The following is a 22,324-nucleotide window of genomic DNA, read 5'->3' as shown; positions in this document are numbered from 1 at the left end:
AATACTTAGACTTCGCACTTTTGATATGTGATGTGAAGCTATTCCTTAGCTGCCTAAAACGAAGCCATTCTACCTCTAAGCCTGATTTCCTAGCCTTTGCCCAGGCCTTGTTTCTCTCATGTAGGAGACAGTTCAGCAGAAAACCAAGGATTGTCTCGTCCCTTCACTCTAAATTTACGCAGGGGTGCATGTCTATCTATAATTTCCATAAAACCAAGATAAAAATAAGACCATGCAGTTTCAACATCATCACACCAATCGATTTTTCCCCAATCAAAACCAAACAGATCATGTACAAAACCCTGCTCCACAAAATGTTTTGTGTCTCTCTTTATAATAATGCGAGGTTTAACCTTTTGAACCTTTGTGTCCCTAATTGTGGCTACAACACAGTGGTCACTCACATAATTTGCAAATACTCCCACAGATGAGTATTTATAGGGAACATTTACAATGAGTCAAATAAGGAGGATTTATTAGGGGACTTAATATTAGGGCGAGTAGGACTGTCTACAATCTGAGTAACATTTAATGAGATACAAAGGTTTTTAAGATCCTCTGACACTGTAGTTAACCAGTCCCAGTTTAGATCGCCAAGTAGCACTATTTCCTTGTAGTCTAGTTGAGATAAAAGATTTGCCAACGACAACAGAGACTCCTTGACTGCTGAGGCGGGTCTGTAACAGCCCACCACCATGACCTATTCACCCTTTGCCACTTCAATATTCAAGGCTAAACATTCGAGTTGCTTGCTTATTGATTTGGAAACCAACGTGGTTACACAAAACTTATTTTGATGACAAACCAACATTTTCTTTCCTGTCAAGGCAATAAAATGAGAGAATCAATACCACTCTTATGTGTGAAGGGTAGATATCAAACCTAGAGCCAAGAGGCAATTAGCTAAGCTTAGCATAAAGAAGAGAATGTAGGTGTATGCTCCCATATTTAGTCTTGGCAGACAGTGGAGACTCCAGGAAGTAAAATCCCGCCGCTATGTGCCAAGATATAAAAAGAATCCCCCTTAAATCCACAAACTGGCATTTCAGTTCAGTTAAAAAATATAAGATATAACATGATAGTTTCAAGTCCTTTTGCAAAACGATATTCCTTAATGCGTGGTATCAATTGTCCCGAATACTAAGTCATAAAGTCTTATTTCTTATTTATTTTTAGTGTCATGGGTAGATCCTGAAAACAGGATAAACTGCTTTATTTCATTTTGCACAATAAATTGAGGAATGTCATGCTTTTCACATTGTATCAGTGTCAATACACCGTGCAGTTATAATTGATCAGTTATAAAAGGACCATTGATTAAAAAACAACAACTGTATGTTCATTCATCAGACATGATTGCAGGCAAGGAACATTAGACACATTTCTAGATACCTCAGTGTCACCGCAACACAGGAATATTCACCCTGCTGTCAACACAAATCCATGTCTCGTCTGTGTTGTCCTGTCTGCATCATTGCATCCACTTAAAAGACGCTCCTCTCATTGTTATGCCGATACCACCTCAACACTGTTATATGTTTTCTGAGAAACACATAATAATACATTTTATTTAGAGGCGCCTTTCAAAGCAACAAACAACACCTTACAATTCAGAAAATGAAAAGGACAAAAGGACATTAACAGGGAACATGTAGGGAAACAGAGGACATGTAGCATTACAGTGAGTAGGCTGAACAGGTGGGTTTTCAGGAGGGGTTTGACTGTGGTGTGTGTGTCAGACTGTCGGATGTGTTGGGGTAGGTAGTTTCAGAGTCTGGGAGGAGTGCAGCTAAAAGCCCGAGCACCCATGGTGACGAGGCGTGGGGGGGTTTACATGGTTTCCTGAGATAAAGAAAAGACTGCTAGCCAAGAGGATCTCAGGTGGACAAGTGTATTTTGAATGTCTATGTTTGTGCTAGTGTTTTCCTTCTTAAATGTCTTTGAAATATTTTGAGATTTGACGGAGCAGGGTGTACTTGTACTTTTTTCTAGTCCTTTTATTAGAGATGTGTCTGTTGTTTGTGTTTGTTTTTAGAGTGTGTCAGGATGGATCCCTTGTCTTTTTCTCTGCAAACAAAATCTACCTACAGGTACCTGAACCTGTCTAACGTAAAAACCTGAGGGTCTGTGGACACACACACACACACACACACACACACACACACACACACACACACACACACACACACACACACACACACACACACACACACCTATTATGTAAATTCAGTGTATTAGCAATGCACCTTAAGTGTCAGAGGTATACTGAAGGTGCCTACAATAACGTTTCCCTCTGCTTTGGAAATCATCTTTCCTGCCTTTATTCTGCTGCCCCCGTGAAATCCAACCCTTACAGTCATCATCTTTTAAACATGAACTTTGTATTTGATTAGTCTTCGGAGATATATTGCCAAGAGGTGGGCGCAGCCTAGGAGATATGAATTCTTGATATTTTCTCAGTTTTCTATTAAATAATACAAAGAAAGTTGGCAGTAATGTAAAGGCATGACAAGTGGCAGAGAGGGGTCACGTATGGAGTCTTAAGACGTACATAAGCAAGAAACTGCAAATCAATAAATGTGGGAATATAAATAAGAATACATTGACAAATAAATAAGTCAATTTAAAAAAAAATAGAAAAAATAAGAATATATGAAACCGCAAACGGGCAAATATAGAAATATAAAGAGATAAAATAATAAATACATTTTCAATTTCAATAATTTGCTATATTTAGTAAAAAAAAATGTTTTCAATTCCATTTATTTTTCCATTTTTCCTTTTGCTCATTTTTCCCTATTTACCTATTTCCCTAAGCACCAAGCTGTCATTCAACCAGGTAACTTATTTATTTTGTATTTATTTTCCTATTCTTTGAAAATTATATATTTAGAAATGTATTTAAATATAATGAATTTTTGTATCATTTCTTAATAATATCATTTAAAAAATGTTTTTCCTTTTTTAACTTTCTGTTCTTGTTCATGTATTTAGTGTCTGCCTTCCTGTTTATGAGACTCCTATGTCTCTATAGTCAGGGGTCATATTACAGTGATGTCCTGAGTACACAGCATTCACCAGAAAGTCTTGCTGTTGTAGATTTATTAACGCAGGATACTGAAGCTCCAGCGATTGCTCACTCACTTTAATTCCTTTGGACAAGACTGTGTTGCCAACACAATGACTTTAAGTGGTTAATGAAAATAAAAGTGATGTTCAATCACGGCGCTGCTTGGCTTCGAGCAGCAGCTACTTAGATCCTGATGAAGATGTCAGCTGGTGATGAAGAAGCAGGGGAGGCTTTCAGTCTTTTTTTCCACACACTCAGCATTCCTGCTCTCTGCTTTTGTGGATAAAATCTGGACATAGATGTATCGATAAGTAACTGCTTCCCCAGAATATGTGTGTGTAAGAGCTTTAAAGTGAGTGCTGTCTGGAAGTCTTAGAGCGCCTCTTTGTGGTTGAAAAGCTCACTGCAGAACAACATCATATCTTAAGCTAGTTTTGTATTATATTCAGAGCATGTAGATCAGGGGTGTCAAACTCAAATACACAGTGGGCCAAAATTAAAAAATGGGTACTAGTCGAGGGCCGGACTGGTTCAATGTTTATTGCAAAACTTATTGAAATGAACTTATTGCACATATTAAACCTGGAACTAACAAAGCTTAAATTATTGCCTATAAAAACAACATTAAACATTAAATAATCAATTGCATTAATTTCACAGCTTAAAAAAAACTATTCCCCTCAAAGAAAAAAAAAACATGCCCTGTTGTCGCAAGAAACAAAGTGCAGAAGGAAACATCCATTAAACTCAGTGTGCTGCTCGGTGATGCTAGTTCAAGCAGATACTTGGCATCTCATCTCGGGTGTAAGTTCATCAATGTTTGGGCTCAGGCTCTGAGCTGAGGAGACCCTCAGGATGGAGTGAAGGTGTGCGTGCAATATACCGGCCGGCCAGATCTAATAGTAATTAGAAATTATCCTGCGGGCCGAAATGAAATCCACCAAGGGCCTGATTTGGCCCCCGGGCCTTGAGTTTGACACATGTGATGTAGATAAAGCTGATTCATAATGAGATACATTCTTCGATGAATAGTTCAAGGTAAAGTTGAGGAATTAAAAAATAAATGTTTGTTTTCTCTTTAACCCAGATGAGATATTTACTGTCTCTCGAGGGGCAATTTGATTTATAGATGACAAACACACAACACAAAAGGAAGATGATTTCAAATATTTGCAGCAAGCAATCAAATTTGAAAATGATTTATAAATAAAAACAATCTCTTTTTGGAAAAGTTGCATGTAAAAGTAAAAGGTCAAAATCTGCATCTGAAAATGTCTTTCCTTTTTTTTACTTGTGTTTGTTAAAAAAACAAAGATATATGCAATAAAAAACACAACAATAAGGATGTAAAATCAACCCTGAAATTGAGTATGATACATTTCAATTGAGTTGAGGAATTGATTATACGATCCACTGCAAAATACTAGCTAAATATTTTGTTCATCAGCGAATCGTCAATTCATTTTTTGTTCAATATTTGGAAAATTATGTTTGTAGCCTCTCAAATATGGAAATCTCCCACTCTATATAACAGATACAGAATAGAACAGAGCATATTCAACCTAAACATGAGTTTTGGGATGGCAAAATCAAGACATTCAAAGACATCCGCACGGATTTTAAGAAACTGGAATGGACATTTTTCCCATAAACCAATAAATATATCCAGACAATATTTACCAAACCAATTGACAATAAAAAATAATCTGTTTTTGCTGCCTTTAAACGTTCCCCCATTTGTTTAAAAGTATGACTTGGTGCAGTAGGCATGAAACGTCATGAATTGTATGCATTCATGACGTTTCCATCTGCTTGAACACTAGATGGTGCTGAGAGAATATCATTGAGTAATAAAAAATAAAAAAATGCCACAAAAACTGGGACATCTTATTCCTTTCCTCAGCATGAATGAGTCATTGTTCATCCTCAGTAGTCAAACACATGCATATCAGCTCTGCATAATATTCATTTGAACATGTATGAGGGATTTTATGCAGATCGAAGCAGCATATTTTAGTGATCATCTCCACTGTTTCCATAGTAGTGTGAATCAAAGTGTTTTAAAATATCCCTGCTGCCTCTGATGATGATGAATGATCTTGAATAAACCCCCAGAGACAAAGAGCATGTTTTAGTCCCCACATGAAATAATCAAAGATGTATTTTCAATATTTCTACGATATATGTCAAAGACAGTTAAGGATTTATTGTTTGATTGCATTGTCCTTGAATCCGTTGCCTCCATCTTTCATGAGCTTTTACTTTCTTGTCTGTTCTAAGTGAGAACAAAGAAGCTGGGGGACCATTAAGATGTCAGGCTGTGTGCGAGACAGCTGCAAACCCCATGTCAGTGTAATTACATATTACAATTACAATGCTTTGTCTACAGCAAAGCCCAAATGCTGCAACAGCTGGGGAATCAGTATGCACCCCCCCCCACTCTGCTTTTTCATCTTTGTCTCACTTCCACAGCCCATCCACTTTAAATTACATTTAGAAAAGGATGATGGGAGACAATGGATGAAAGCTAACTATTTGACTATAGTGAAGCCAAACTGTGTTCGTCTGTATGCTAAGAAAGGCAGAATAATGTGTTTTCCAAGACAAACGTTGAATTTAAAACAGGAGACTTATGATTGTCTTTCGTTGTTATTTCGCTGCAAATGTGTTTTGAATTGTGTGATCTCTTGGGTCAAGGTTAGCGTTATGTGAATCATAAAGCAGGACGTGCTTTAGTTTATTATTTGATATGCAGAATTTGACATCTTTCTTACTTTTTCGCTTCTGAGCATTTCTCACTTGAGTTGTATTTTCAATAAGGACATTTTAGTTGTTTTATATTTCTATATTTAGTTTTCCATATAAACATACATTACATGTCATTTGTTAGATGCTTTTATCCAAAGCGGCTTACAGTACATACATTCAGCACAGTGGACAATCCCCACAGGAGCAATTTGGGGTGAAGTGTCTTGCCCAGGGACACATGCAGTGGGACTCGAACTTGCTATCCCCCTGATTCAAAGTCCAGCACACTATCCACTGATCCACAGCCTCACACTCATACAGTGACATATTTCAACATGGAAACTACTTGTAAACATTATGAATGGGAAAAATAAATGTAATGTATACACTTCTCTGTCACTTGTAATACAACTGACAAAACATATGGATTAAACAGATTCAGGATTAAATATACAGACTGTGCATGTGATCATGCATGTATGTATTATTCATAACTAAGTATGCATTGACATATGTGCAGTTACTAAAAATGTACGTATACGCAAGTGGACATGTACATATATGCAACCAGAGGAGCCAATAAAAGCTAATTTGAACATCTTCATATTAACATTGGGTCAAATTACCCATACAAACCAATTATCCCTCGTGACTCCAAAGAGAGTGCCTTTTAGCTAAATTGAATAAAAGTAAATTGAGTGAAAAATTGCAAACTATTCCACATTTGTATTGCAAAAATACTGTTTTCAGCTTTTCAACTATGGTGATTTCCTGCTTTTCTCGGTTGTATAGCCAATGGACTGTGAACAATTTCATACATCCACTTTTACTTTGAGAAACTGAAATGTTATATGACCAATGGATTAATCCAAAACTATTATCGTTAGATGCAGACATAACCAATAATTGTTCAAACAAGCAATGGCAAAGTTTTACTCGGTGCTTCACTTCAATTGATTTCTTACGGTATCATACATCTGGCAATTTTTGGGAGAGTTAGACTTTTTTTAAATCACATAACCTCCAAGTATCATCTCCAAAACCATCATTATTAAACTTCTAATAATTTTCCCACTGCCTAATCTTTGGGACACAGAAACAAACTCGGGATTATTAGTTGAACTCCTGCATTTGAAGCAGAGAGGAGTATTTTGAGGCTCCGGTTCCCCCTGGGATAGTTTGACAGATGGTACGGTCTGCAGCGGCTCTGCTGTGGGTCTGCAGCTGGAGGAGCTCACCGGCAGTCCGGCTGTTTTTAGGCAGAGAAAAGGAAGAGACATCGCTCTTGTTTCCCACTTTGACATGACCATGTACAAAGGCAGGCGTCGCAACCAGAGATGTGAGTATGAGGCTCATGAAGAAGGAGTTAGTGAAGTGTCGTTGAAGTTAATGATGATAGTTTGGACATTTCCGCGGTGTGATTTTATTAATTCAGGTGTTTCTTGTGATCAGTATCACTAACTTTCCATTGGAATTGTTTGACTACCAATGTCTAATTTATTTAAGCCCTGAGAGTAGTGGTGAAGTACACATTTGAGATACTTTACTTGATTATTACCTATTTATTCAAGGCTCCTTTACACTTCTACTCCAGTACATGAATATTGTTATTTTACCTCCTCTACATTTAACAGACGCATAGCTACGAGATAGATTTATTCATGAAACATGATACATTAAAGAAATATGCATTATTTAAGATTATTTTGTTGTTGAAATGATATGGCACCATTAAATTGCTGGTTGGACAGTGATTGACATTTTGAACCAAGTCCTTTTCTCACTTTCGATAGCCTACTAACTACAATCTGCTGCTAATATTAGTATTACGTTTTTAAATTGTGGAATTAGTTACTTTATAAATAATGTGGTCCCTATTCCACCAGTGCCAAAGAGTGATGATTTCTTGATGAACTTGCTTGTCAATATTCATTGTTAAAGTGCATGTAGGCTACTTTGTGCAGTCTACTTTGCATTGGAGTGGTTCTCTTTATTGAAATCTGTATTCATTACATTGTGCCTCTTTCTGTTGCTCTGCATGTGTCAGCATTTGCATGTAAATGTAACATTCCCAGGAAGGAAAATTAATCCTTTTATCTTAAAATGCATCGTAAAAGAACTGGATTAGCTTTCATCATGCATGGCATTAAAGCATACTAATTACTTGATAATGATTCACATGAAAGGCTAATGTGGAAATCATTTAGCAATTTAGACCATAATCCTTTTATCATATTGTTTTTTTTCTGCTTTTCACATGAATTGTGTGAAACCAATTATGTTCAGTGACTTGATCATAGGCAGGAGATTGCTGCATAAATCGTTTTTAATTTATTTGTTTCTGTTTAGTGACTGCATTCTAAATAAGGATAGTGGTGTTGGTGTGATGTTCAGTGCAGAAGTGCCTTTGAGCTACTGCAGCTGTGTTCAGTGTTTGTTTCACATAACAGCTCCAGGTATGGCGTGCACCTGTGCACATAAGAGGCTGATGGAGATGTTTTCTGCACTGTAAGCATATCTGTGGGTAAATGAATATTTTATAATATTAATGAATCTCGTATATGTTTACTGATTCATAGTCAGAATGAATTATGCATACAGTCCTTTTAGTCCTCGTTAATGTTTATTAAAATATGTAAATTAAGTACTGCTACTAATACTCTTTTTCTTCTGAATAGGCTTTTTCACAGCAGACATTATGTCTGCACACAGACATGTTTCCTCCGTCACAAAATAAAATAAAATGCAGGTGTTACTAATAAGGTAAATCATGTGTCAGGTCCCTGTAAGCCATTAAAAGGTGTGTTTCCATTCACCTGTTTTAATCCTTTTGCAATATCGCAGAAAATTCAACATTTTCCTCCATTCAGTTTTCCACATTGTTGTCTTTTACCGTTCAAGGCAAGTAGGTTTAGTTTTGCAAAGTGGCTGGTTTGATGGAAAGGATTAGAAAAAGATGTCAGGCGAGGATGTAACAGTGAAGTGGGAAGTTTGTGAGACTGCACCTGAAACCTACTTGCTTGAGATCCAACTAGTTATTTTCATAACGTCATGTTGTTGCACCCTCTTTTTCTGCATTGAATATTTTTTTCCAACTGAAGAATGTTTGCCACCTAGCACCTACTGCTTATCTCGTTGAACCACCAAACAATAATCACATAAAGGTAGTGGTTGGAAAAGCATTTTTAGCATTTACTCAGACGCCTAAACATTTAAGTTGCTTAACAGCCTGAATTCGGACATAGTTTTGTGTATTATTTACACCCATATACATGAAAAAGTATTAAGATAAGATGGACTTTTATTAATCCCTCGTGGGGAAATCGTTTCTCTGCATTTGACCCATCCTAGTGTTAGGAGCAGTGTGCTGCCATTTTGAACGGCGCCCGGGAGCAGTGTGGGGAACGGTGCCTTGCTCAGGGACACCTCGGTAGCACTTGGTCTTGCCTGGACTTGAACTGGTGACCTTCCAGTTGCCAAGCCAAGCCAAGCCCCTATCAACTTCGCCACCACCGCCCTTTTTTTTTTTTTTTTTTTTTTTTGTATATTTCCCTGATCAATAATTAATAATTCGGTAATAAAAATGAGGAAACAGTGAAAGCATTCATTAAAATGTCCCATGTGCTCAAGGTTGTTTTGTCGTTCCACAATCAACTTTAATAATCACACAATACAAAGATCTGAATCATAACTTCAACGTGGAGCAAAAATATTTGAATATCTGATACATTTCCTGAAAAAATCAAGTTAAAATAGTCAGTGACAACATTTTGATGGCTTGTTATCCCATTGGACCAGTTCAACAAAACACTGGTACGCAACATTTTAATATTCTTTTTCCCAATAAAATAAAAAGCCAAGATAAGATGAGCATCTAAAAAAACATTTCGGGAACATTAGTTTTTGTTCCAATAATCACAAGATCTCAAATCTATTTTGCGGGGTGCATGCCATTGCAGACTAAAATGATCAATCAAAATCTCCAAATGTTGCGTATACATTTTTTCTTGGTCAATCTAAAAGATTAATCACATCAATCATTGTATTAAGCTGAAGCCTAATCACGTATGCCGCTCAAGATTTCAACAGTCAACTCCTGCAGTGGGAGGCCAAGTTTTCAGAGCGGATGAACAGGAAGCTTCTAGCAGCTGTCGGGGTATTTTCCAGCTGCTCGCACAGATTCATGAGCGTGTGGTGAGGGGGAAGTGATGGACCAGCTCCGGGGTTTAGAATATGTTTCAAAGTGTTGCACTTAAGAGCCACACTGTTACATCATAAAAAAATAAAGCCAAAATGAAAAAGGAGGAAAAGTGCATTAACAGCTCAGGAACGACGAGAGACTAAATTATGTTTACCTCAGGCTACAGCATAATGCTCATTATGAGTTATTGTAAAAGTCAACACAAAATGCTGTTGAAATGTACCACAGCTGCAAAAACACTTTACCTCCTGTACTGCTGGTCTGACTAGCATTCACCAACTTAGATATGTATTCCCATTTAGTACAGTATACTTGAAAATCTAGCAACCCCACATCACTCTCTCTTCAATGGACCTCAGAAGCGTCTGAAGGAAATAATGTTATTAGATCCACTGAGCTCAAGGGCATACTGCCAAATCTTTCCACTGCCAAGTAACCATTTTCCTTAAGAGGGCGAAAGAGCAAAGTACAAGAAATTCATTTAGTAAGGACAGCAATTAATCCATGTGTCTCCTTCCAACCATAACAAAACCTGTAAAAGCCTCGAGGTCCTCGTCCTGATTGGAATCAGTTTGGACGTAATACACTGTACATCAGAGCATGTAGCTCACAGAGTTGACAGAGTCATTTAAATAGACGTCAATTATGTCCGGGAGGTAATAGTGGTCTCTATGGCAACAGATGGTTCAACTGACACCACGCTGCCAGTGACAGTTTAAGTTTTAGAGTTTTAACTTTTGTTTAAAGGGGCCCTATTATGCTTAATTCCCGGGTTTCATATTTGCATTTTAAGCCTCTCCTGTGACATGTCTACATGCTTTAATGTTCAAAAAGCTCTTTATTTTTCTCATACTGCCTGTGCTGCAGCACCTCTTTTCACCCCCCGACTGAAACCAGAGCCCAGTCTGCTCTGATTGGTTAGCTGGTCAGCTCGGTTGTGATTGGTCAACCACTTAAGAGATGTCCCGCCTCTTAGCCTTTCACATACAATATGTTGGAGCGCTAGCCAATAGAAATGTGAGTGTTACATAGTGATAGTTACAGAAGTAAACAAAGGAGTCCAATCAAAATAAAATACTGACACACAGCAGTTACATTCTGACTAGTTAGAAAAACATTTCAAGATCATGTGAGTAAAAGGTCATAATGCCCCCATACACTAATGCTTATACGTGTGTTTATACCCACTCACAGTGTGCGCTTCCCCACCCTGTCACTCATCCTGCCCTGCTTGAAGAAACACACTCGCAGGTGTAATAAAAAAAGCCAAAGCTGCCTGTGCCCTTGAGCTGCGATCAGAGATTAGTCAAGTCCTTCCTGTCAGATTTACAGGGCGTGAGAACACAGCGTAGATTGAATCTGCGACCCCAGTCACGCAGGATGTCTCCAAGTCGCACATTTGTATTCACACAGGTTCCTGGATAATCTCTTAATCAAATACTGCTCACCTGCTCTCAGGAAAAATGTTACAGCAGAGATGGAGTTTGTTCTGAGCCAGGAGTGATGCTCTGCCTGCCAAAAAATGTGTTTAGGCATTAGAGAAGGGAGGAAATGCATGCTCTCATTAGTTTACTCAGGTTGTGTAACCATGTAACCATGACCCCCTCTGCCGTTATTTTCCAGAGAGCGTTAGTTTAAATGGATAGTGGATGAGGGCAACAACAAATGTTATCCTAGATACCTAATAAATCAATATCAGTTGAAGTGTACTTTATATTAAGAATACTTCCACCACTTTACCTTGCAGTCAGATGGTCAGTGGAAACTGAAGCCATTGTATTTATCTATGCTCCTTTCAAAGGGGCCCTGTTATGCTTTTTTGGGGTTTTATTTTTCTGTAGTCTTTTTATATAGGTTTGTGTGCATGTAAATGGTCTCCAAAGGCTAAAATCCCTCCAGAGGAAGTTTCTCTCCCACACACTCCCCACCTACCTGAAACGCCTCCACTATACTTGTTTGTTTACTTCTGTGACATGATTACATAGTGATGTCATTATGTCATAGTCTGATGAAAACAGTAATTTTACCTCTCTAAACACAGCAGTTGCTGGTCTACTTCTGCCTAGTTATTTATCTTGTGTTATTGTGTGACTTTGCTGTAACAAACTAACCGATTAAGGCAAGTCTGGTAAAGATAGCATATATTGATATAACAGCCTTAGTTTTTAAGGTGGCCGAAATACGTATTGCTGCTGCCCCAGGGCTATAAATCCCATCTGTTTCTCCAAAATGGGGGCTTGCCGAACGCCACATATTGTAGGAGGATACACGCTGACTATGAATAAGAACTTCATACATCACCGCTTCAAAACATCCCAGCTATCACTATCCTCACAGTTAAAAGTTGCTTTGAAGTCTCTTCAAATGTTGTGTTGCTCATCAGAATAATGCCAGTCAAGAGGAAAATTGCTCATAACCTATAATTCAGTGCAGCACTTGTCTAAATGAAAGCAGCACAAAGGCTATACCGTTATTTAACTATGTTTTCTTTTCAAACTATAAGCCCAGTGGACTCATCACTTTTCGTCAGTGTGTGTGTCTACGCTGTTGGGGCGATAATGACTCGTCCGCACCTCCAGAGAGCTCAAGGGCACGCTGAGCTGAAGGGTCTATATCTGACTAAAATAGACACTCGCAGGTAATTTAGCGGAGCGTCATTAATATGAATGAACCCAAACTGAGTCAGAGGAGCCCTGAGGTGCTGCTGACGATTGTATTCTTGAGGGATCCGCTGTGGATTAATAAAACTGTTACTGAACTCAGACACTTCTTTGCCGTAGAAGAGGTTTAATTAAAATGAGGTCTGGCCCATGAAGTCATGCTTTCATCTTTTCCACAGATGAGGGGAAGCGGAGTGAAAACACCTCTTTCACCTCAGATTGTGACTTACAAACTAGAATGGCAAGATGAAACCTCTGAATTAGTTAAAAGAAGATTTCACAGTGCATGTAAATACTGTATTTTTATATCGTATTTTTCTGCTATCATAACGTAAAATAGGAATCACAATCTGTATTGTGAATCAAATTGTAGGGCTTTATTTAGTGTCAAAGGAGCTACTTTGCACCAATTAGTTATCATTTATTTATCATTTTTTCCTTGTCTTTGATGTAATTATGTTTTAAAATGCTTTTCATCATATTTTCTGTTAGTTTGAAGTACTTTGTAATCCTCCTGTTTTAATTTAAAATTACAATAGGTATCATCCTTAACGCTGAAATTATCAATTTTTTAACATTAACCATTGATCAGATATCTTGGTGTGATGCAAAAGAGGTTGAACTAACAGATAATAATCCCTAAAGTACCAAAGTTATCAACCAGCTGAACAGAGTGGAAGAAAGGAAATTAAACACTGGACCTACATTTGTCAGGAAATCTTAAACATGAGTTTAACATGTCTGCTCAATAGGTAACTCTCTTGCAATGTGTATAAGTTGATACCATGTCTACCAATTATTTCATACTGCGTTTTCATCAGAAGACATTTACAGTAATGCATTTGCATCTGTGGATTAAGTCTGTCTATAGCAGAGTTAGAGGCAGAGAAGAGCTTGTTGTTGTGTTTTTATTTTTTGTCATATTTTTTATTAAATCAGTGTGACGCACTGATTCCCCTCTGCCCACAGCTGCTTAAAAAAGACTCAGGAGCAGCCATGTGCCTCTATGGAGATAGATATGACAAGCATGATCATTTCTGACGTGTTGCTAATCCAAACTAAACATTGTATACTGCTTTGAACCGGTATTCCTCCATCTTGTGACTGTGTAACACCCTCTCTTGTTTATAAGCAGCTAAATGAAATGTAATAAGCATGCGAAGGACACTGTTCTGGGAACGAGATGTCCCAAATGCTCTGTATGTGATGACTACTTCCATTCTTGCAAGGATAATAAATACATGTATCCTGATTATTGAAAATCAAGCCGGTGACGAGTGATATTTTCCTAACAGATCTGTAACAACAAATGCACTTGACATTAACCACAGGGGTCCCTTAAAAATCATGCCTCAATGATTATAACTTGAATTTATTCTTTTTTAATTATACCACACAATATGTGTAGAACAATAAAAAAAAAAGAAAAATCCTTAGCACTGATTATTTTAATACTGCATTATTATATTCCGCCTTATTCACATACAGTATAGTAAACACACTCTGAGTATCAGCCCCAATAACAATGTTTTATTTAAGCCACCTTCACAACATTATCAAAAAGCAGTACTTACAGAAAAGCCTCTCATGAGTTGAGAGGATGACCAGAGGGCTTCAGTTTCTGTCTCTGACCTTTTATTTGTTATTCTACTGCAGTGAGCACACTCATAATGGCGACAGCATTTAAAGCATCAAACTAATTTTTTGATAGTCTCCCTCAATGTGATTCTGCATACAGTTTACAGTATCAATCAAATACTAACTGGCTATTGCTTAGCAACACAGTCTCTATCTCTTCCCTCTCAAGCCTCAACCTTTTTATGGATACACCAAACAAGCCACACACACACGCACGCACACACACTTGTTCTATCTTTTGTATATGATTAATAAAACGACTCTTATTAATCAGGCGCTGACTGCGGGCGTGTGGAGGGGGTATGGTGTTCGTTTAAGAGTGCTTTTTAGTGCTTCGCTCTCTCATAATGACCCCAGCAGGGGACCAGAGAGCAGACTTTACAATGAGAACCATTCTTCACGTCTTCATGTAGCCCTAATGATAATGATACAGCCGTCCCTGTGTACCTGAGAGCCACCGATACTTCCCGGATCCATTAGTCCATTAGTGAGAGTGAGGAGGGAATAAAGAGGGAGTGGGAAATATGGACGCCAAACATAGCACCATAGTTAATCTGCAGACAATGTATTGAAAGCTGTGTGTGTGTGTGTGTGTGTGTGTGTGTGTGTGTGTGTGTGTGTGTGTGTGTGTGTGTGTGTGTGTGTGTGTGTGTGTGTGTGTGTGTGTGTGTGTGTGTGTGTGTGTGTGGTGTGTGTGTGTGTGTGTGTGTGTGTGTGTGTGTGTGTGTGTGTGTGTGTGTGTGTGTGTGTGTGTGTGTGTGTGTGTGTGTGTGTGTGTGGTGTGTGTGTGTGTGTGTGTGTGTGTGTGTGTGTGTGTGTGTGTGTTGTGTGTGTGTGTGTGTGTGTGTGTGTGTGTGTGTGTGTGTGTGTGTGTGTGTGTGTGTGTGTGTGTGTGTGTGTGTGTGTGTGTGTGTGTGTGTGTGTGTGTGTGTGTGTGTGTGTGTGTGAAATAGAGGTCTTACAGTATATACTCTTGTCTTGATGTATCGTGCATTATTGAATTCATCCAGCCCGGGATATTGTAATCTTCTCCCCCCGTTGTTTGACTTCAGCTCCTGTCATGACGTGTTTTGGTGCATGATCCTAGAGGCAGTAGATCCAGAGCTGATGTTTTATCTGAGCAACTTTTTTTAACCTGTCCCAGCTGACTCATCCGTCAGACTCTTGTCGGTGGGAGCCTCTGTTCGTACGTGGGAAGGCAATGTTTGATATTTGTTTGTGTTTTTTTGTGTATGACCTTGAGCAGCACTCAAGGCTGATTGAGCAGACGCAGGGACATCAAGCTGACAGACTAAACAAAGTGATACCAGCCTGCTTTAGCGCAGTAGAGCTCTTGCCAGCTAGAAGGGGCTGTCAATCCAAACAAGAGAGTGGATGAGTCATAGTAGTCTGCTAATACATTTTAAGGATATTTTATTGTCTTTTTGCACAATCAATGTCCCAGTTCTCTCAAGGCCCCTGACAACTTTTTTAAAAAAGCCTCTGTAAGCTACAGTGGACTGAAGTTAAATCACTAAATTAATCAATGCATTCTACCTACATTCGCCTGGATAGTCTCATCACACAGAGCCAGACAGGAGCTCAGGAAGCACACACCTCTGATAACAAATAGTTTCATTAAACCTAATCTATAGACTTGTTATTAGGCGATAATGTATACAACTTTCCGTTTTATACATGTAAATCTGCAGGTTGGAAAATGTATAGATTTGTCTAAAAAGTTGCCATAATCAAACTTTATTACTACAGTTATATCAGACATGTATACCCTGATCAACATCTGAGTGAATCAAACTTTATTGATTAATTATACATTTGAGAAAAGATTATAAAAAGTGCCGACATAAAAAAAGGAAATGATGGTGGGTTTCTTGTTTCATTACAATGGATTATTTTTGTACTGAAAGAAACTTAAAGTGATGTACAGTAAGGAGTTTTTTCTATGATATCCAAATAAATGATTGGCCTTTATTAATTATGAACATCACATCAGACGTAATCAAATCTCGGACATGCGGAATCTAAATGACATATCATGTATGTAAGTTCAGATTTGATTGAGAGAAAGAGCAGCTTGTGCCTTACTTGCCTCCAACTTTCTGTTCTCAAGCACCAGTACGTACTCTTTTACTTCACACAGTGTCTTTCAACTCTTTCAAAAGCTCTGTGTAATAGTGTCTTTGCATTTATTCAACTTAAAGTGGACCTATCATGCTATATTTGAAACATATATTGTAGGGCCATACCTATAAAAACATGTCTGGTCAAAAATACCAAACAGATCATGCATTTTAGCCATGCCTCATTTCGCTCTATTTGCTCTTTTCCAGCCCTGTTTTTGCAAGGGCTGATTCTGCTTTTGTGGCAGACGACAGCGCCACTTACAGGCCTGGCATATGTACTACAGCATCTCCAGCGCTTTCCAGCGGTCTCTCATTCCCCTGATAGGTGGAGAGTTGCCCATATAGGCGGAGCACCCTTTTTCTGACGTCAGAACAATTCAAATAATAATCAGCTCCGTTGCAGCCCCGTTTTTAGAGATTTGGGTATGGAGGAAAAGAGAGAGGGTTGTGTTTTCTGACACTTGGTGAGTTCCCTGACACACCGGGGACACATATTCATGTATAAAAGACGTACAAAAGTGCATTTTGCATGATAGGTCCCCTTTAAAGGTGGGGTAGGTAATTCACCTCAGAAACACTTTTTGTTATATTCCATGGGATGCTCTTAACATCCCGATAGCAATGAATATATTAAATGCTTTGACAATAAATACATTAAAAAATGTCATCTGTAGAAGCCGTGGCGCTGTAAGAAGCACATATTGAAGAAAAAAAACAGATACTTCAAGCATAAATGTCAAGGCAGTTCAGACTAGGGCTGTGCAATTAATCGTATTTTAATCGCGATTACGATTATGGCTTGCGACGATTATGAAAACAGCATAATTGACAAAATACGATTATTTTCCTGGGTGCGCTTTCGCCCCTCCCTCAAAGCCCACTCGGCCACGTGGGAGTGACATGTGTTGTGAGTGTTCAGCGCGAGCGAAGATGTCAGAACAAGAGCAGCAACTCGTTAAAAAGAAGGGTCAAACTATTTCCACTATTTGCAAGTACTTTGCCTTTACATTTCACATCGCTAAAGATATGTGCACTGTTAGCAACCAGGGCTTTAAGCAACTTGTCAACACGTTGGACAAGCGTTACGCGATGCCGTCTCGGTATTATTTCAGCAGGTCTGCGCTGCCTGCACTATATGACAAATGCCGTGGGGAAGTTGAGAGAGATGTGGCTTCAGCTGACTACTTTGCTACCACAACAGACCTATGGTCTAGCCCAGGGGTGCCTAACCAGTCGATCGCGAGATGTGTCTAAAAATAGAACAACAATATTCTGTTTTATCGTTAATGTCCTGTAACATAATCTTCCTGTGCCAGAATAATGCACTTGAACGCATCAAAGCTTTGTGATTGGCCGGCGTCACCCCATGTGTCGGGGCGTGGCTGAGGGTCTTCAGTACAGGTGGCAATATTGTCACCTGCCTGCGCTCATCTCTGAAACCAGACCATGTAAACAGGCTGGTGTTTCTTGCAAAACATCTTTAAGAGATGACATGAGCAGCCCTACCAGCATTTGCCATGGTGGCCTAAACATTTTTATTTGGTCTTAAATTGTAGTTCAACATTTATTTCCTGTTACTTCTGGACCATGACGGTTGGCCAGCCTTCAACGTTTAACTTAGTGGAATAATGAATATGTTTTACCAATATGTTGGCTATATGTTAAGGAGTTTTCAGTAGGTTGTGACAGTGCACTGCAACATATTTGATTTCATTTATTTTGGTCTAATTTATTTTTATTTATCATATATGTTTAGTATGGTTTTGGAAGTGTGCTCCAACATATTTGTTGATCTTGTTTATTGGTAAAATATGATTTGTTTTAAAGTTCAATAAATGGTCAATGAATAATCGTCAAAATAATCGTGATATCAATTATTGACCCAAATAATCGTGATTATGATTTTTGCCATAATCGCACAGCCCTAGTTCAGACTCTACAATGTTTATGTGCTTCATCCAATGAATGCCATTGTGTTCATGTCTAAGGACTATAAGATGTTTTCTTATCACAACCAATGGCAACTACATCATTTCTAAGGCATTAAAATGCCTATAACCTTTTCAACCCTTTTTTTATCAAGATTGTTTGGTGCTTTGATTTGATATTGACCTTGTTGTATTATAATCCTCTTCCACTTTGTGCTGTATAATTTTCTCATTAGGGAGTCGTTCAAGCGGTTGGAGAACTGCCATTTGTATAATATGCTTTTTATTATGTTACAGTAGTTGCAATGAACATGTTATATGCAGTTAAAATCTAATTATGCCTCTGCTTGCGTTGTTAACTGCAAAGATGTAGCCTTCTCTCTAAGACGGGTAGAGATATGGCGAGTTTATCCAATACACGAAATTCAGAGGCCAGTAAGAAAATAGTCTGATGTGTCCACGTCTGAGAAAGAATTTTAGCGGGAATCAGCGGTGCTCTTATCTTACCCCTTAACTCTTTCTCTCAATCCGCTAATTAACCATGTCTCTTGTCTCGGAAAGTTGAGATCCTGAAAGTTCTCTGTGCAGATGTATTTCTTAGTTAAAAAGTAATGCAACTTCGAAATGGAGAGTTATCATCCTGATTGTTGTAAGGGTTGTAGATTTTATTGACCATAGCTGGTTATTCCATGGTATACTTTTCTGCTGATCGTTATTACAAAATGTGTAACTGTGATTCCTTCATCGATTTTTCACTTTGCTTACAGATATCAACATGGCAGGAGAGCCCAAACCGTACAGGCCTAAGATGGCCTCCAAGAGGCCTCTCTCGTCCCTCTACAGGTCTGTGTAAAACACTTTTTTTTATGTCTGTCGGTTATTGCTTTTGTGACCTAGTTTTCCAACCGTTCTCATATTCTGCTGTCATCTTGGGTAGTTCTGGAGGAACAGCCAATTTCCTAACTGTGATATCAATGATTGTTGTTATCACACATTCACTCCTTCTTGAACTGTGCACAAGAAGTGAAATGGCAGACGTAAAAAAAGAAAACACAAAACAGGTGGCTGTCAATTGTTTTTTTTTTTTTAAAGGAAATAAGCTTATTAATTTATACTTAGATGAAATGGTACTGCTCTTATGTCTGCAAATATGAAGCTGAAGCAACATTTAGCAGCTAGTTAGCTTAGCCCAAAGACCTTGAAACAGGGGGGAACAGCTATCTGGAAAAAAATCGGCCCTACAGTAGCATCTTTACAGATCACTAATGAACACTTTACGGCTATGTTCATGACATCTTTACAAAAACTGAATAAACTAAACTAAATCTGCTGGTAGGGAAATATTTCAGTTGTTATGCTTAGCTAAGCTAACTGGCAACTGGATGTAGTCTTATGGTTACACTACAGCTATGACAGTAGTGTCTTCAGTCTTGTGTTAGGATTTAGTTATTTTTCTTGCAAAATGTATGCATTAAACAGTATAACAGAAGAATGAAACAGTCCATATTATCTTCACAGCGGCTACGAGTTTGACTATGACTACTACAGAGACGATTTCTACAGCAGGTATGCAAAAGCACTTCTTCCTTTTTAACTCTCAATATAGTATTTTCAAGTAACTTTCCTCCTGATATTTGCCCTTCAGTTTTCACCCTTCTTCCTCCCCATTCCCGAGTCAGCTACTTAGATACAGATGAGTTTTGGGCAAAATAGCCCCATTTCAATCTGAGGCAAAGTAACCACATTATCATAGGCATAATGAATGTCATATTGGGTAGGTTTTATTTCCTCTCCGTTGGGCTTACTAATGATGCTTTTATCCACATAATGCGAGGACTGAATGTCAGATAGTCCCCCGGCTGGTCATTTGCGCTGGCAAGGCAGCAAATGTTTCTTGCTTCTGACATTTTCATTGGTTTGTTATTTATTTCCTGTACTTTGCAATATCCCTGGGAGTGCAATCCTTCAGCTTTGAGTCATTATTGCTATTTGGGCAATTTGATGTGTCATAGGCAACCGGGAACAAGATTTTGATTGGATGGCCCCCGTGTTTTTCAATATGTAGCTCTATCATTCAAACAACTTGTGCAAAATGTCTATTCAGTCTTTTGTAAGCGTTGCTTGTTGCTTGAAATAACAAAATGTAGGAATCTTGAGAGTGACAGCTTGAAAAACACCACTTTACTGTTCAATTCCAGTAATATATCCAGAAATACTTCTCTATGCTTTTTAGAAAAGGGTTTTGCGGCACTGTAATACTGTTTTCTAACAATTCTCTTCTTACTACGTTTGATGCATGTTTACTTTATGTTTAATGTGTCTTCTTTAGACTCTTTGAGTACCACGGTCGTGTCGTGCCCCCGACCCGTGCAGTGATCCCCATCAAACGTTCGCGGCTAGTCGTCCAGTCCAAACGCAGAGCCAAATCCTCTTTTCCAGTCAGGGCCTGTTCTCCCTCCTCCTCCTCCTCTTCCTCCTCCCGAGCACTCAATGTCGGCTCTTCCATCACAGTCCCTAAGCGTATGTTCTCTTTTTCCCTATTTTTTCCTCTAATTCACTTTTCCCCGCTCTGTTATAAAGAACGTTTTTGTTTATTTCTACTTGGGTCTTATTTGTGAAGGTTTGGCCATCATTTGTATTGGTTGTGATTAGATTGTACTCAACTAAGTGATTGATTAGATGTGAAAATATGACTAAATCACTTCAGTGTCAGGGTTAACAACATGAGCATTTAGACATCAATATCAAACTAGTCAAGGACTAATACCAGAAACGGCTATCCTGGGTCTGTCGGATCCAAACTACCTACAACGCTTTCAACCATTAAGTCAAAAAAAAAAAGTACATTTAAATTAAAAAAAAAAAAAATCCAAATAATCCTTTTAAGTTGAGATGAGTGTATTGACACTGACAAGAATGATGACCAACACTGCTAAATTGATATCTAGATTTTATGAAACCTTAATGTTTTCTAATTGTTAAAAAATGCCGTACTGCTCCTTCACGTATTGTCCACATCATGCGATTCAGTAAAATATATCATAGGACTGGGTGATATGTTGGTATTAAATCATTTTGATTATAGTTTTGGATATCAGAATATGGCAAGAGTGTTGTCTTCTCCTGGTAAAAGATACATTACAGTAAAGTGATGGTATTTTCTACAATTTACTACACCATTTTAGCTTTACAGGTATTTGCATTTACTTATTTTTTCATCAAATCCACATTAATGATGATTATTTAACAAAGATTTCACTGTGGTAATATTTTGTAAAAGCGCCAATAGTCAACCCTACAATAAGATCACACAATTGATATTGAATTATTCAGTCAAAAATATTGTGCAGTTAGATTTGTTACTTATCAGTCCATTTTTATCATAAACTCTGTCTTCATACGCCTTCATACACCCTTTAGTAATTGTACCTCAGCAACATTTCTCACAATAACCTTGTCTAAGTGTTATAACCATGGGCCTCCTTGTCAAACTTCACATTAATTATGATTTTTAACTCTATTCATGTATGCACACAGTGAAGACAGACCAGCTCCTAACAATCAAGAAGGAGCTGTCACAGATCAAGAACAAGATCGACTCTCTGCTGGGCCGGCTGGAGAAGATTGAGAGGCAACATCGCTCTGACGGCGGTGAGATTTGACAGAGGGGGAGGATGTGTCTGCGTGAGAAGCATGAATTTATACATGTGGAGATGAAAGACAAACACGGGGCGGAGTGATACAGAAAATATTAACGTTGAAGACTATACTACTGGTAAAAAATAAGACGTTAAATAAATCTGAACCGCTCAGATGTTAACTGCCGCTCTCTCTTTCCCCAGACATGCAGAGGAACCAGGAGGAGGTTTGTGAGCGTCTCCATGGTGACCACTCAAGTGCGGAGGAGGCGGACGAGGTGGAGGCGGGGGAAATGACGGACGGCGGTGAAGACGACT

General features: G+C 38.4%; 1 protein-coding gene across 5 annotated transcripts in view; it reads left to right on the top strand.

Moving 5' to 3' along the window:
* The window catches only part of LOC117541564 (RNA-binding Raly-like protein), a gene marked incomplete at its 3' end in the record, with an annotated part of 47,535 nt that extends 25,211 nt beyond the window's left edge, over window positions 1-22,324 (top strand). For 4 of the 5 annotated variants that reach the window (XM_034208776.1, XM_034208774.1, XM_034208790.1 and 1 more), the window contains 5 exon segments: window positions 19,136-19,211; window positions 19,887-19,934; window positions 20,698-20,888; window positions 21,906-22,019; window positions 22,211-22,324. In XM_034208776.1, the coding sequence (XP_034064667.1) occupies window positions 19,136-19,211; window positions 19,887-19,934; window positions 20,698-20,888; window positions 21,906-22,019; window positions 22,211-22,324 (543 nt within the window). 5 annotated transcript variants of the gene reach the window in all.

Source organism: Gymnodraco acuticeps, unplaced genomic scaffold, assembly GCF_902827175.1.
Source record: "Gymnodraco acuticeps unplaced genomic scaffold, fGymAcu1.1, whole genome shotgun sequence".
In the NCBI taxonomy this organism is placed as follows: domain Eukaryota; kingdom Metazoa; phylum Chordata; class Actinopteri; order Perciformes; family Bathydraconidae; genus Gymnodraco; species Gymnodraco acuticeps.
This window is presented reverse-complemented; position numbering and strand designations above follow the sequence as displayed.